The sequence below is a fragment of the Chinchilla lanigera genome, unplaced genomic scaffold (genome assembly GCF_000276665.1).
Source record: "Chinchilla lanigera isolate Chin_1 unplaced genomic scaffold, ChiLan1.0 scaffold00035, whole genome shotgun sequence".
In the NCBI taxonomy this organism is placed as follows: domain Eukaryota; kingdom Metazoa; phylum Chordata; class Mammalia; order Rodentia; family Chinchillidae; genus Chinchilla; species Chinchilla lanigera.
Genome location: NW_004955436.1, coordinates 16,283,419 through 16,299,877, shown reverse-complemented (window position 1 = coordinate 16,299,877; position 16,459 = coordinate 16,283,419). Strand labels below are relative to the sequence as shown.

Below are 16,459 nucleotides of genomic sequence, written 5' to 3'. Positions count from 1 at the left end.
TACAGCAGAAGCGGCCCGAATGGCCATTGGGAAGTCTGTGAACCGGAAGTGACCATCACAGGCAGCCATCTCCTAGGAGCAGGCCTGCCTTAGCCTCATGGCTGTGCTCAGCCCCTGGCTGGGAGATGGTGGAAATGGGAGGATTTCAGAGCACTGGACTCCACAAGGTGGCTGCCTGTGCCTGGCATTGGCCCTCTTCATCGTCACGAAGTTTTGGCTCAGATTCAGAGATTTCTGTCCGTAGTCGGTGGGCTCCATTGCTTCTAGGCCTGTGGTGTGGTAGAAGCATCATGGCGGAAGGGCGTTTTGGAGGAAAGCTGCTCACTGCGTGGCAACCAAGAAGCAGGAAGGGAAAGGGTCAGAGAGACAGAAAGGGGCCAAGGACAAGAATACACCTTCAAGGTCACGGCCCCAGCAACCTACTGCCTCCAGCAACGCCCTGCTTCCTGACAGCATATTCAGCTATGAACTCTTCAGTGGCTGCACCCTCAGTTCACGAGTCCTTGGGGAACACTGGATACTGAAACCATAAGAACGACCAATACCATCTTGTTTGTTTTTGGGTCTTAGTCATTTGCATAGCATCTTCTACACAATATGCTTTTTGATATTTGTGTTCTCAGTGAAGAAATAGACACTTGGAATTTGTCTTCCGTTATGAGAGGTATTTTGTATGCCTCTGTGAAGGTGTTTTTATAACATAAAGCACAATGTCGAGTCTTCCCTGCCAGGGAGGACCTGTGCTACAACACAGGGCCCAGCATGGGATCGAGCGTCCTGGGTGGTGCCCAAGGGTGGGACTTGGTGAGGGGAGAGACAGGGGATTAGAGGCCCAGCTCCTTGGAGAGAGCCAGACTTAGTCCATTTTCTGTTGCCATACAGAATACCTGAGAGTGGGTCATTTATAAAGGAAACTGATTTATTTAGCTCACAGTTGTGAAAGGTGGAGTCCAAGATCAGTACTGTCATCTGAGTGGCTTCTGATGAGGGTCTTGTGCTATTCCATGCATGGGAGAAAAATGGAAGGGAAGTGAGCATGTGTCAAGAGAAAGAGGGCATGTGCTTTATAACAACCCATTCTTCGTATCTAATCCAGCCTCAAGAAAGAACTAAACCCTACAAGAAAGGAATGTATCCATGATGGCACTGCCCATGACCTACACTCTTCCCGCTAGGCTCCACCTCCTAGCACTGCCTCTTGACTTCCAGGCCTCAGCACAGCTTCTGGAGGGAACAGACACAGCAAACTGGAGCAGCAAGGCCAGAAGGACAGTGGGCTGCGAAGGCTTAGCATGAGGAGAGAAAAAGTCTGAGGCCACAGCATTGAGGCCAGCAGCCCTAGGGGCAAGGAGAAGCTGGGAGTAGATGCTGGGAGGCAGAGGCTAGAAGAACTATCTCAGGAAAGGGACAGACTCAGCTTGGATGAAAGCTGGAAAAATTAGTTTTCTCTGGAAGCAATTCTTCCCATTCTATCCCTCCAACTACAAAATAAGACCTATATTTTTTTTAAGATTTGAGGTGCTAAGGACATAGCTCACTGATAGAGTGCATACTTCGTAGGTGCAAGGTCCTGGGGACAATCCCCAGTACCCAAAAAAGAATAAAGAATATTTGGGGGAAATGTGTCAGCTCTAGTTTGAGAAGGACACAGACCTCTCTGGCTGGCATCTAGTAGGCAGTATGTGCAAAGAACATAGCTACTGATTCCTCCTCGTAAGTGGCTGAATTCACAAGGACAGCTTTGGACTTAATACTACAATGTCCTCAAGCATAAAATGGCATGTATGACAGTGGCCTGAAATGCCACAGCCCATTCCTAAGAATATCAGCCCACCCCCACCACCTTCCCCCAGACAGACCCCTTAGAAATACATAATGCTAGCGGGATGTGGTGGTGCACATCTGTAATCCCAGTACTCTGGCAGGCTGAGACAGGAGGCTCAGTTGGGCCAGGTGGGGCAATTTAGTGATTTAGCAAGACTGTGTCTCAAAATTAAAAAAAATAAAAGTAAAAAAAGGGCTGGAGATATAGCCCTTAGAGTGAAGGCCTTGGGTTCAATCCTGAATACTTCAAGAATCAAAAAAGATGGGGAGGAGGGAAGAGGAGGAGGAAGAGGAGGAGGAGGAGACCCACAACGCTTATTCAGCGCGAAGATGCCTAACTGCCTGTGTGTGGTGTGGAAAAGTAGCTGCGAGGCATCCTCTCCCTGCGGTAGTTAAAGACCTGGGACAGAAAAGAGGATGGGACCTGGGCTGCTGGGAGCTGCAGGGCCCCCACATTCCTCCCATGACCCCCAGGTGCCTGCTGGGGCCAAGATGCCTCTCCACAGCCCAAGTGCAACTCCTTCAAAACCTGGGTTAGCCCGAAGAAAGCAGAAGCTCTCCAGGGATAGAGAGCAAGTCTGAGGAATGTCACCCCGACACACAAAGAAATTATTTAACCTGCACCTAACAAGGACAGGACTTTCGCTTGCCCCCAGGAATGCCTGACTAGCTCATTCTTTTGCCTTGCTCTTTAGCTTGCCCTGAACTAATGCACCGGTGAAGGTGGCATAGATGAGGTCATGTGGTCTCTCTTTCCAGACTCCTCCACACTCTGTAATCTGGTTTATGGAAGAAACCTGTCAAACAAGAAAGGCTGCCTGGTGGTGAAATGTTCCAACGTGCATCTAAGAAGAGAGAGAAAACAGTCTTCCCCTGTTGCTACCCACAGGGAGGTAGCAGCAACACTCTCTGCATTGCCTTTATCAACAGAGAGTCCTCATTTAATGACCAAATACTTGTCCTGCAAGCAGGTCACTATATGAGAAATTGCATATAGTTGTGCAGTACAACATTCAGAATGAAAAAATAGTCAAAGGAACCTCCAACTTGCTGTCTTTGTTTTTATGTGCCTAACTCTGACATGAAGTAGTGTAATGTATAACAGAACACAAAACTACTGTACTATACCATACAGTACAATCAGCACAAATTACAGTACTGTGTAAACCAGGTATACTGTACAAAAAAGATACTGAGGCTCTATAAACAAAATGTACACAACTGTAAAAACTAAAAACAGGTCAGAAGTCTGAGTGGCAGGTCTGAACAGCATGCCTCAGTCCTAAGTTCGAACAGTCATTAAACAGGTAAGTTGTTAAAGGAGGAACATCTGTATTTGAAGCAACTACAAGAAGTTATTATTTTCAAAAGAAATCAGGGCCTTAGTAGAAAAAGAAGACCTCCCTTCTCCCCTACATGGGTTTTAGTGCTAAGGTTACAAATGGACTAACTACAGGCGTGCCTGTGATTATGCCCTCAGAGGCTGAAGCAGGAGGATTGCAAGTTCAAGCCTAGTCCAGGCAATTTAGCAATTTAGTGAGACCTTGTCTCAAAATTGAATAAATAAATAAATAAATGAAAAGGCTTGGGGAAGTGGCTCAATTCAAGGCCCCAGCTTACATCCCAGTACTGTAAAAAAAAAAAAAAAAAAAAAAAAAAAGCCTAGCAAGTCTCAAGTCTGAGATTACACACTTGTAATCTCAGCAGGAGGATTGCGAATTCAAGGCTACCCCAGGCAATTCAGCAACATCCTGTCTTAAAGTATGCTAGGTTACACCTGCACTCCCACTGTTTTGGAGGCTGAGGAAGGTAAGTTTGATGTCAGCCTGGGCAATTCAGCAAGACTCTGTCTCAAAATAAAAATAAATAAAATATATAAAAAGTGGGGGATGTGGGGCTGGGGATGCAGCTCACTGATCCCTGGGTTCAAGCCCCAGGACTGCGGGTTGCAGGGAGGTCTGGGAGAAAATCTTGAAGAAGGGAAACCTTTCTCTTCCAGACAGGAGACAACAAGACTTAAAATACATTTTGGGGGGAGCGGAATAGTCCAGGGGTGTGGTTGAATTTTAATTTTACAATAAAAGCGGGAAAGGAAGCCTTTATATCATTTGCATATTAATTTATTTTCATTGTACTCAGTTTTGTAAAAGATATTTAAATGCCTTCCCATTTTCCCAGTCTGATAAAATACAAACACCATTCCTCTTTGTATTCTCATTGCATTACCCTTTAATAGGACTGAGAAAATGGTGATATTAATTCCGCTGATTCTTTGCTTCGTCCGTTTTTTGAGACAGGGCCTTGCTACATAGTCTGCGCTGGCCTGTAGCCTAGTCTGACCTCGAGTTTGTGGTGATCTTCCTTCCTCAGCCTCCCCAGTGCTGGGATTACAGACACGTGCCACCACACCCGGCAGAAGAAATGTTTGAAAACATTTGTTTTCCATTTTCAGAACTGTCACAGGGGGGCGGGGCCACGGCGGGCGCGAGGGGCCCGGCGAGCACCGTTAGCAGGGCCTGGCGCCCGTGCCCGCCAGGGGCCTCTGCCAGCGGCGTCCTGCCCCTGTCCCTGCCCCTGCCCCTGTCCCTATCCCCTGTCGACGTCGGGGCCTCGCTGGTGCTCGAGCAGCTGAGAGAGCCGCGGAGTGAGGACTCGAGGAGGTCTCCTGGGAGGTGACATTGTGAAGCGGAGGAGCAGAGCCGCCCAGCGCGGGACCTGCTCGCCCGATGGGGAGCGGCCGGTCGCAGCTGTCCCTGCTGCCCGGCCTCCCCGCCTCCCGGTCCTACCACGTTGCTCTGCTGGGGCTGGACTGCGCCGGGAAGACCACCGTCCTGTACAGGCTGCGGCTGGATGAGTTTGTCGAGGCCGCGCCCACCAAAGGCTTTAACACGGAGAAGGTCACGGTGACCTTGGGAGAGTCTAAAGCGGTCACCTTCCACTTCTGGGACGTGGGCGGCCGGGAGAAGCTGCGGCCCCTGTGGAAGGCCTACACCAGGTGCACCGACGGCATCGTGTTCGTCGTGGACTCGGTGGACGCCGAGCGGATGGAAGAAGCCAAGACCGAGCTGCATAAAATAACAAGGATCTCGGAAAACCAGGGCGTCCCTGTGCTCATCGCGGCCAACAAGCGGGACCTGAAGAACTCGCTGTCCCTGGGGGAGATTGAGAAGCGGCTGGCCGTCGGGGAGCTGAGCGCGGCCACGCCTTGGCGCCTGCAGCCCACCTGCGCCGTGGCCGGAGAGGGGCTCAAGGAGGGACTGGAGAAACTGCACGACATGATAGCAGCCCGGAGAAGGCCGCCGCGGCGACCGAAAAGGAGACGGTGAGCCCCGCAGCCTCTGCGTCTGGGAGGAGCGGTTTTCTCCCGCAGAGCAGGGTCCAGGATCTCCAGCCCGCTTTGCTGTTCGCCCTCTCGGATGCTGTTAGGAAAGCTTTGTTTAGTGAAAGGCTCAGCCCAGTTCTGTCGACTGGTGGAAGACGAGGGAGGGGTCCCTACTCCCCACCCCACACGGCTTTTGGGGCTGCCGTCCTGGGAAGGCAAGCGAGGATGGCGAACTGACCAGACAACGGCTGTGGAAACTGGGCCCAAAGTTAGTGAAATAAAATTTTGAAGAGTTCCAGCCTAGTGTCTTGTGTTTATTATATATTTTTTGTTCGGGGTGGGAGGGGTCTTTGCAAAGAAAGTAGCTACAAGGCTTCTTCTGTTAGGATAAAATGCTGATGAATGGAAATGTTAAGGTAAATTCTCTCTCTCCTTGGCTCTGTGTCTGTATGTCTCTGTCTTTCTCTCTCTCAGACACACACACACACACATACACACACACACACACACACACACACACACACACACACACACACACACGGCATGAGATCTATCTGTATTAGTCATGCTGGAACAAGGAGGAAGTGTTTGCTTTTTAAAGTTTTGGCCAAATGGTTTTTAACATTTTCTGGACTCAAATTATTTGATGGTATCTCTTAATTCTAGACAATGTTAAATTCAGTTGGTCTACTGTTAATAAGCTATTTGGGGTATATTGAATACATGGATGAATTTGGACAAAGCGTGTTTGGGCATGTTGTTTACTCTTTAGAAATAGGTATGTATCTCGTTACACAGTTTTAAAACAACTTTGTTGGGATCAGGGGCTATTATAAAAATAGTTTGATAAGGCTGGGTATGGTGGCTCACACCTGTAATCCCAATACTTGGGAGGCTGAGGCAGGAGGATTGCCATCAGTTTAAGGCCAGCCTGGGCTACATAGTGAGTTCAAGGCCAGCCTGAACTATGTAGTGAGACCCTATCTCAAAACAAAATAAAAATAAAAATATTTTGTTGTCAGAAGCACTTGCACACGAAGAATCTAAAAGAAGTTACTTGACCCTTCTGTAATAAGCATGGGTAATAGACCAATTTTAAATGCAGGATACATATATGGATTTATGAAGAAAGTAATTGGTGAATTCAGTCAAGAGAACAGAATTATTGGGCTGGGGATATCAGTGGCATAAGTGCTTGCCTGGCAAGCACAAGGTCCTGAGTTGGATTCCCGGTACCAAAAAAAAAAAAGAGAGAGAATAGAATTACAATAGATACGTGGTCTTTAAAATATTCTACTTAGAAGATATTTGTTAATGCTTGCTAGCTGAAAATAGATGTGGTTTTCATATATTTATATAGTGTTTTGGGAGGAGGAAAACTATAAACATATGACGTGCTGTGGAAAGAAAATGTCAGATGCCTACGTGCATTCTGAGCTTTAATTGTTGTTTGTTTGTTTGTTTACCAACTGAACAGTGGTACCAGGGCTGTCTAGTCCCAATTATGGGAAGAATTATGATTATAGAAAATGAGGGAGAAAGTAGCAAAGCTACTCAATTCTGTTTCTACTGTAATAACATAAAATTGTAAAAAAGAAAAAAAAGCCTCCAACAGAGTCTTAGAAACAAAACTTCTGTAGTTTATAATTCAAATGAAAACTCAGGAATTAAAGGCATACCAAGGAGCAGGGAGCAGCTGCATTCTTCTTTACACTTTACTGCAATAAACAAACGAAAGGAAACATTCATGTATTCAACTTTACATCAGCAGCACCTCTGATGTACGGGAGAAGGAGGCTGTACTGTGGCTTGCACAGCTGTCAAGAGGCTTGGTCAGCACACTGGGCGCGTCCCTAGCTATATGACCTTCTGCACAGTGGTGCACCGTCAGACTGGCTAAGGCAGCTGAGAAAAGCCAGGAGGGGTATCTTTTGCTTCCCAGTGCTGGGTAGCATAAAAACACAGAGCTGCGTCATATATGTATCAGGGTATTGGGTCAGCGAGTCTGCTCACCCGCGGGCATGTGGCATGGTCCAGAATTTCTCCTTAACTCCTTTCTCTCTTTTTAGACGATCTCATCCATCCCACGGCTTTGCAGCTTCACAGCGGTAATTTCCAAACCTTAGTGGAGAAAAGACTGACAGCTCTTATAGTCTGGCTGACAAGGAGCCAGGATACAGTCCCGACTTCACCCCACATACTGTCTGCGTGAGTAGGAAAAGTTCCTGAGCAGCTGGCACCAAGGGAAGCTCATTTTCCTCTGCCTATAAGACTGCTCCCATCTGAAAAAGACTGGTTTTGAGTAGTGGGGGTTAACTCACGCGGCATCCAGCTGGGCCCTCTGCCACATCTTGATGAGCGGCCACATGGACATGGTACTGGGTCAGCTGCCTGAGGTTCCAGCTTGTACTGTGTGACACCTGTGTCATGTCCCTAAGCCATTCACCAGTACCCTTTATCAAAAAAGCTAGGCTAAAGCCTAGGTTGCCTGAGCTCCAGACTGTTATATCCCACTGTCTGCTTGTCCTCTTTTCTTGAATGAAATTGCTAGGGGCTGCTCAGACTCAGAATTCTGTTCTTCCTCCTTCAGTTAATGGGATTGTAGCAGGATTCTCACAGAAGGGCGGGACACCAAGGATTTTTCCAGGAAGTAGCATTTATTTGTGCCAGCACGGGGCTCAGCGAGTTAACACCCAAAAAGCTGAGCCCCGAACCTGGTAGGGTTTTACCTGTTATACAATGTTTGTGTCTTTGTCTCCCATAAATAGTAACACACTCACATACCACAGCCTGACTGGTTACAGTCTATGTTACAGCGCAGCACTAGAACTACACGTGTATCTAGGAACATGGCTGTGTGCACATCGTCTTTTCCAATTCTGAGAAGGCTCCACATCCACCTCGTTCCTTCAGGAGAGGCCCTTTCTCCAGGAAGGGTCCTGACACAAAGTCAGCATCTTGCCCGTTATCTAAAAGATCAGAATCACCTTCAGTTCCACCTTCTCTGTCCACAACGAAATGAAATTAAATAATACCCCAAAATTAATATCAGTCATTGGGTGTTTAATGTAATCTGAAATGAACACCAGTCATGTTAGCTGTAAAGGCAACAATTTCCTGTGTGGATTTGCCTAAATGACACCACAAGAAAGTAGACAATACATCAGGGAATTGTACTTTGATTTACACTTAAATTTAGATAATCCCTCATCTTAATGATTGTTCATTCACTAAATGTTTACCATGTACACAGCTAACATTAATTAATTTTGGTCCTAAGTTGCACACATATTTTATATACATCTGTAAGTTTGCCTGGACCAGCTTCTCTCTGGCCTGTGGTCCCAGAGTGGCTTTCAGTGGTTCTCTTTTTCATTTTCAGAAGTGTCCATGTTTGGGTGATGAAATTAGATGATAGTTACAGTTTATATCTAGTTATCCTCCAAGAGCATCATGTACTCAAAGGTAAGGTTTTGGGAAGAGGACTGGACCGTGAGAATGCTACAGCTGACTTCCTGTTAGGAGGTGGAGTCTGGTAGGAAGAGGTGGGTGTGTCCCATCTTGGGTCCATTCCCGTCCCTGCTTATGCCCCGGAAGGGTTTATCCTCCTCCAGGCTCCTCCCCTTCCTCGTTGCATCCTGGTTGCCATGCCATAAGTGGCCTTCCTCTGTCCAGGCCCTTGAGCCATACCGCTTCTGTGTTTAAGCCTGTTCAACATAGACTGAAACTTGGGAACTGTGAACCAAAATAAACCTCTCCTCCCTTCAACTGTGGATGTTGGGTAGTTTGTAAGTTCATCCTGCCCATGATTAGCCAGTGTAGTCTGTGCTCTACCCGAGTGGCTGTAGGAAGACCCCACTTTCTTCCAGATGCCCCCTCCTCGCTGAGGAACCCTTGGGCACTGGGGATGTGGGTTTGCTTCCTTGCCACTGCCCAAGGCCAGCTTTTCTTACTAGAGAAAAGCACAAAGCAAAATCAGTATTCTATTTAACTCAACACAGAATTCTTTATTTTGTTCAAAACAGCACAGTAAAAACATCTCCAACAATACATAAACCTATATATAAAATATAGAATATCTCTAACATTTTTACTTTATATGGTAGCACAATGGTATACGCAAGAGAAAGTACTGTTGATGGACCAAAGAGAAAAGTGATTTGGGCAGTGATCTAATTACTAGACATTAACCTCCAAAGACCAGGTAAATGTCAATTTTAGAAAAGCAGTCTTAGAAGAGTTTCTATGCAGCTGAGATTTATGTATTTTATTCTGCATTCCTGTCATTTCATCCACACCCTGACTTCTCAGTCACGGTTCTTTGCCTTTGGAGTGGTACTAAAAGGTATGGGGAATGCCTACCCAATACTAAATTTTCATCCAAAAAAATCATAATAGAAATGACAAAGCTTAAAAAAAGGGTGCTGGATTTCTGAAGTTCTTAGTAATTTTTAAGAAAGCTTACCGTGAACACTTCCAAAAACAACAGGTTCTTGCTGGGCTGGCAGAAGAGGACCAAGAGGAGGCAGAGCGATCAAAGCCCAGCACTCATGCTGAACCTGCTAGAGTGATGCCCCAAAGTCAGAGCTGTCTTCTGTAAGTGTTGAGTAGTTCTGTGGTCTGGCTTCACTTTTTGCAAAATGCCTGTGCTTGGTCTTGTACATTTAAATTTAATTTAGTTTTTTAAGCAAGAAAGGGTTTGGGAATCTTCCTTTGGACTACATAAGCACAGTAACTGATTTTTTTTTAACTGAGAAATTTCTTCTGTAAGGACACAATAACATGATGTCAAAACAGAAATCATGGGACCCAGGAGAACCAATTGACTTCAAACATGTACATGTTCTTTTCCCTTTCATTATGGAAGGTAGGCTAACCACAGATCAGTAGGTAAAAAAGAAATCAGATGATCCTTGACTTGATTATCCTAAGATAAAAGGGTATGTGACAATCAGTATTATTAAGGAAGAAAGAAAAATGAAGAGTAGAGGCACTTAAGGAAAGGAAGAAATTTTAAAAAACAGAAATACTGAAGTTAAGATAGGAGGTTAAAGTTTGCTAAAGTAGGAATGTAATGAGAAGTGAACTACTGCAAGAGAAACTAATTCAACTCAAGATCGAGGAAATAAACAAATACAAAACGGGGTTGGGAGTGTAACTCAGAGCCAGCACGCTTGTGCCCAGCAGGGGCGGAGGGCTGAGGATTTGATCGCCAGCGCTGCAGGGAAAACAAAAACCCCCACAAAATTTAAAATAGAATGTTAAAAATGAACCCAGATTAGGAACAAAAAATTTTAAACTGGACTAGGAATATAGATCATTGAAAAAGAATGTAGAGGTAATATTGTTAAAGGAAATACCAATAAAAGCAAAGTAAGGAAAGATTGGGATGGAACACTTATAAGGAACCAAAATTGACGGCTGTGGATGTACAGTAGCTCGGGGCAGTGCACTGCCTAGCATAGGAAAGGCCCCGGGTTCGATTCTCACGAAACACAGCGAGATGGGAGGAGAAGCAAGAGGGAGGAAAAAAGATAATTAAAATTGATATGGAGAAAATTTTCAAAATCAAGACCACGCAGGTAAAATATCTCAGTAATGCTGAGACATTGCTGACCGGAAGCAAAGGATGAGGGATAAAAAGCCCTGCTGACACCAAGCTACGAGTCCTTGGTAAAATTCCCACGTCGACTGTTCCATATACTTGCCCACTGCTTACGGACCAGGACACAGTATTGGGCGAACCTGCTTTTGTGTATACATCACGGAGTGCGTGCACACAAGCCTCAAAGGTGCAGGCAGGTCTGCCCCTCCATGTGGCCTTTTGATGCAATCAAGAGTTATAGCATACACCACATGGATGAAGCTGCTGGTGGCAAACGACAGACTTGTGCAGTAAAATTTCTTTCTTATAAACGGAAGGAAAATACTCTATAACCATCAAAAGTATACCAAATACATAAACCAGTAACACCATCATTCAGCAATCAAGTGTGATGCACTGCACAGAAATCATATCAGCTGTACTTTTATAGGACTGCCAGGCTGGTAGGTTGGTTTACACGAGCAAACTCATGCAGAAGCTAGGATGACTATGACATCACTAGGCCACAGGAATTTTTCAGGACCACTGCGGTATATCCTGCCACCACTGACTGAAATGTCACTGAGCAGAGCGTAACCACAGTTAGGTCCTGGGTGGCTGAGGGACAGGAGGCAAAGAGCAATACAAAGCCACTGTCTCCCCTGTCCCTTGTCCTGTGTCCCTGGCGTCTCTGAGGCATCTATCAGAGGAGACCCAGAGCTGTGTGAAAGAGCTTTGCCACAAATAAGGCTGGTTGACCACACAGGCTCAGCCACCAGCTCTGTTCTCTGGAATCCAGAAGAAGAGCATTGTTAGGTATTGAAATGTACACAGGAAGCACTGGGTAGTTCCCCACGTAACTCAACAGATGGCGCTGGAAAAGTAGAACCAAATCTGAAATAAAGAGCTTTTAATGCATCTTCTAGTATTATAGATGTAGGCTGCCACTGTATCATACCTCTGAATGGAAAGTAAGTTTACCCGCTAGTAGCTAGTAGCCACCAGGTTTTATCTGATGTTTTTAATGATGCGACTCTAGAGTATTTCTTGTTCAGATAATGGTTAAGAAGCTAATTTAAAAATGGTGCTGGGTACTACAACAGTAGCAATCTTTATTTTTTCTTTATTTCATTTTCATTTTCTTTCTTTCCCAATAATTTTGTTCAGATGATTTCAGAACCTGGAAAATTTACATACACATATAATATTTTTAAATTACATATATATATATATATATATATATATATATAAAATTTGGGGAAACTTTACCTGGGCTGTCAACTTTGGAAAAAGTATTCCAGTTTACCACATAGAGCTGGTATAATATAGAAAATAACAACCATTATTTATAGGAAACCAGTCTGTGAGTTTGTCTCTGATCAGAGGGTGAACAAGGATGAAAAACACAAAGACATAGAATTAGTTTAGCAAGAGGGACCAGGGGTCTCTTGTCTCCCTTAGACAGAGGGACCAGCGCATTTGGCTCACCTCCCTTTTATTTACTTAGACACAGAAGCAAGAAGTTAGAGTAGCAGAAGAGTCACCTGCCTCCTGCTATCTAAAGTATATGCCCAGATAGGGCTGGGGATTTAGCTCAGCGGCAAAGCATCTGCCTGGCAAGCGCAAGGTCATGAGTTTGATTCCTGGTATTGGGGAAAAAAAACAGAAAAACAAAAACACCTGAAGTATATGCCCAGGTAAACAACCGGATCTCAGCTGTGTTGACTCTTCCCTGGAACTTGCAATGTGCCAGCATGCCTGCCTGTCGGGGCCTTTCTCCTTTGTGCTCACAGAGGTCAGTTAGGTCTCAATCTTCATATCTGGTCTCCCATACCCGCCTGTTTTGATAGCAGCAGTTCTCAATTACCGCAGCTCATCCCTAGGGGAGGTAGGCAGGAGTACTCATTCTATCTCTTGTCTTGAGGTCGTGCCTCCACAGTAATATATCTCACTGGCTCCTTTTGAGGGCCTAGCCCTGTCTGACTGCCTATAACATTTCTAACTTAGCTGTTCCCCCTTTGAAGAAGAACTCCTAGCTGCCGTGAGGGGGCAAAGGGCGAAGACCTTGCTGGCTACTTCCATCTCGTCTTGACTGACCCCAGCCCCAGCCATCATAGTACAATAAACTCAGCTCCAAGAATTACACTGTCACTCAATCCCAGCCAAGGACAGAAGAAAAAGAAAGCAAGAGATACCAACAAAGCTTTTTCTCTTACAAGGCTCGCTCTGATTTTTTTTGTGTTCCAGGAATCAAACTGAGGACCTTGTGTTTTGCCAGGCAGGCTTTGTGCCACTGAGCTATATCTCCAGCCCTCCAAGGCTCTGATTTTAACAGAGGGAAAGCCTTCTTCCTCATAAACCCCCAGACAGATTTCCCTCATGTTTCATTGGCCATAATTAGACCAGGTGCTGCTGTGTCTCCCTCCCAATATCACCCCATGCTGACAAAGGGAGGACTTTAATCCCAGGCATGCCTTCTTCAGATGCGCCTTTAGCCACAATTCTGATGTGTCCACCTTTCACTGACTTCCTTGAGATCCCAGGCCCTCTTTTACTGATTTTTATCTAACCTAGCTGCCTATAATAATAACAAAAAGCCATTGTTTCAATTGTCCAATCCATTCATTTAATTCAAATTCTAATTTTTTTCTAGCTGGGTGGGAAACTGATTTAACCTCTTTTTGACTGTCTGCTTCATGTTCTGTGGCGGGGGACTGGTAATACCTACCTCCGAGAAACGTGAGAACTGAGCGAAGTGTTGTTGGAAAGCATCCCGTGCCTGGCATGGGGATGGCTCCTGTGGCAGTCAATGTCAGTTGCTTATCCTCCTTTCTCCCCACAAAGGGAATTCTTAGTGCATCCCAGCAGTGGGCAGAGAGCTCCTGAGGTCCGGGAGGGTAGACCCCTTCTCCAGCCCCCATACCTGTCATTAGTCCACACCAGTTATTATCATCTGGAGATTTAGCTCAATGCAAATGCATGCCCGGGGTTCAATCCCCAGTACCAGGGCTGGGGGCAAGCTATATTTCTAAAGACATTATATCCTTAATTTTTCTTTTAATAAACAAGGCCACACAGTGAGAACACTTTTTTTTTTTTTTTGAGACAGGCTTTCACTATGCAGTTCAGGCTGGTCTTGAGCTCACTTTGTAGCCCAGGCTGGCCTCAAACTCACATCCATCCTCCTGCCTCAGCCTTCCGAGTGCTGGGATTACAGGCGTGCACCACACCTGGCCTAAGAACACTTCTAATATCTACTTCTAAACTTCCCTACTTTGTACCCTCACATTTCTAAGAGTAACTTATACTTACTCATTAACTTTACAACTTTATGTGGGAAGAGAGGATTTATGGGGGAACTTGGGGGTGTTAGGCAGAGAAAAGTAGACATAGGAAAAACTAAAAGAGAGGCAGAAGATGGTTCATTACCTTCTAGGGACAGGGGATCCCCATTCAGTATGACTGAGACTATGGGGAAGATTAGGGAGGTTATAGAAGAATGCATTCTTCCATATTGCTTGAATTGCACACAACTTCACAGGTTGAATCTGTTTTAGTAACGAAGTTTTCATTCTGAAAAGACACAATGATAACAGTAGAAGCCAAAGACCTCTCCCAAGGTTGTTCATGACAGAGCAGCTGTCTTCCTCCAAAGAGAATGATCCAAGAGAGAGCAACCAAGACGGCAGCAGGTGGGCAATGTGATGACCAAGTTCGCACACATCACCTCCCAACTGCCACCCAAGGCTGAGGAATTAGCCTCCCCCTGTTCAAGAGGGGAGTAAGCTTTTGAAGACATATTTTCTTACACCGCCGCACAACGTGTGAAGGGCATCATGGCCCAACTAAGCACGCACACAGTGAAGAGCAATTTAAATAGTGAAACATTTCTCTGCAAGCAGCACATCAAAAGCAGTTTCAGAAAGGACGTCATTTGGATGTCACAAAATCTGTCTGAACATTGACATTTACTCCTAATAGTCTCAACAATAACACACGACTCTGCACAATGCTTTTCATACTTTGTTTCCTCAAGGCAGTGCTGATCCTGTCTTGCGGTCACCAGCATCTTTTGAACACTGCCTTCCTGTTAGAGGATTCGCCTCCATCTTGAAGACAGCGTCCTGAGACCAGAACTTGGGTCCTTAGGTCCTCGCACCTAGGACCAGGGCTGGGACCCTTGTTCTTCCATCCATCCCTGCGGAGCGAAAGTGTGTATCTGGAGGACAGCAGCCTGGCCCAGGATCCTGTTTCCAGGCAGGATGATGTGTTGGGCTTGGTCTCCATCCTTAGGCTCTGCGTTCTTCTGGATAGCTATCTCTACCTAGTCCTGCTAACTCGTCACCACAGGACCCATTTTACCCGTCTCAGAACTTCCTTTACCCCATTACTCCACTTAAACAAGCACACACACTAAACCAGTGGTGCAAAAGGATAATGATTGTAAGTGCATAGATTCTGTGAATGAGAGACTGAAAGAGGGGGACAGTAGGGACACCTAGACTGCTGTGTGAGAGCTAGGTGTTTAACTAAAGGGTGAATGGTGAGCTGGACTCCAGCGGTTAACTAGTTGCTGGTTGAAGGACTACCTTGAACAACCACTGTGGCTATTGGGCTTAGATTCCGAGGGCAGGCATCCCAAGACAGAGAAGCACAGCACCCCCCGACCCAGCCCTGGAAGTCACACAGCACCACTGCCAGACACAGCCTGTCTGGGATCTAGCAGGGGGAACCCAGAGTGCCCCCTCTGCCCCCCACGCCCACTGCACGATACTTTTCACACTTTGTCTCCTCAAGGGAGTGTTGATCGTATCCCGCAGTCGCCAGCATCTTTTGAACACACCACGGATGAGAGCGCAGTCAGACCCACCGCGAGGCAGGGAACGTTGGAAGGGAATACTGCTGTGGTTCTTTGGAAATATAAAAGCTGCCACACCCCAGATCCACAGCGGCTCTCCCAGAACTTACCCATAACTCATTAGAGTAACTTGTGCTCCAGGCCCATCCCTGGACAGTAGTCAGGACTGCTGAGAAAACATTTAGCGCAGTCTGGAGGCACCGAAGACGTACTTCTAAGGGGCGCCCTAGCGGGGGCTGTGTTGCTCAGATCGGTCTTGCACCAGGAGCTTGTTGGAAGCTAAATCTGGGATGAAACCCAGTCTCACCCAAGCAGTGTAGCGCCCAGTTCCGCAGACCGTGGAGGGGTGACGGAGGGACTGAGCTCTGCGATGCTCCCCGAAACAGGGCAGCGTGGCCAGCGAGCCTCTTCTCCCGCAGGAGTCTGTAACCCGGCTCCTGGGTGCGGCCTGAACTTCCAGTCCGGGATGTGCACACCCCCTCTACCGGCTCCTGAGAGAACGAAATCCGCCCCTGCGAGCACCGCGCGCAGCCACGCGGGTCGCACAGCGGCAGCCGGCGCTGTCCCCTTGGCATCACCAAGTCTTCAGGGTCCCCGGCTGCGGCGCAGAAGCGCGGTGGTGGGTGCAGCGTGTGGCCCGCGTGCCCTCACTCAGGACGCCCCAGGCCCCGCACGTTCCGGGTCCCCATCGCCCCACTCCGGGGCGAGGCCCGAGCGTCTGTGCTGGTCCCGTTCTCGTGGGCTTCTTGGGGGGCGGCGCAGCCCCCCACAGCCGTCACAGTCGTGTGCCCGGGGCCGGGGCGCCCCACGCACCCCAGGACCGCAGCCCGAGCGAGGCGAGGCCCGGCGTCCAGCGCGATCGCGGCTGCGT

At 46.9% G+C, this 16,459-nt stretch overlaps 2 protein-coding genes across 2 annotated transcripts; both read left to right on the top strand.

Moving 5' to 3' along the window:
* The first annotated feature begins 4,302 nt into the window (after positions 1–4,302).
* LOC102003903 (ADP-ribosylation factor-like protein 4A) lies at positions 4,303–5,444 on the top strand. Its single transcript, XM_005389238.2, has one exon. It carries the CDS (start codon positions 4,551–4,553, stop codon positions 5,148–5,150), a length of 600 nt encoding a protein of 199 aa, XP_005389295.1. The 5' UTR covers positions 4,303–4,550; the 3' UTR covers positions 5,151–5,444.
* An 8,448-nt stretch (positions 5,445–13,892) lies between these two features.
* LOC106149026 (atherin-like) lies at positions 13,893–16,459 on the top strand (the record flags this gene model as incomplete). Its single annotated transcript, XM_013516577.1, is given in 1 exon segment — positions 13,893–16,459. A coding segment is annotated over 1 exon segment (501 nt), but the record flags the coding sequence as incomplete, so codon positions are not given.

Excerpts from the sequence above, each read along its gene's own strand:
- LOC102003903 (XM_005389238.2), top strand. The coding sequence starts at position 4,551 with ATGGGGAGCGGCCGGTCGCAGCTGTCCCTGCTGCCCGGCCTCCCCGCC.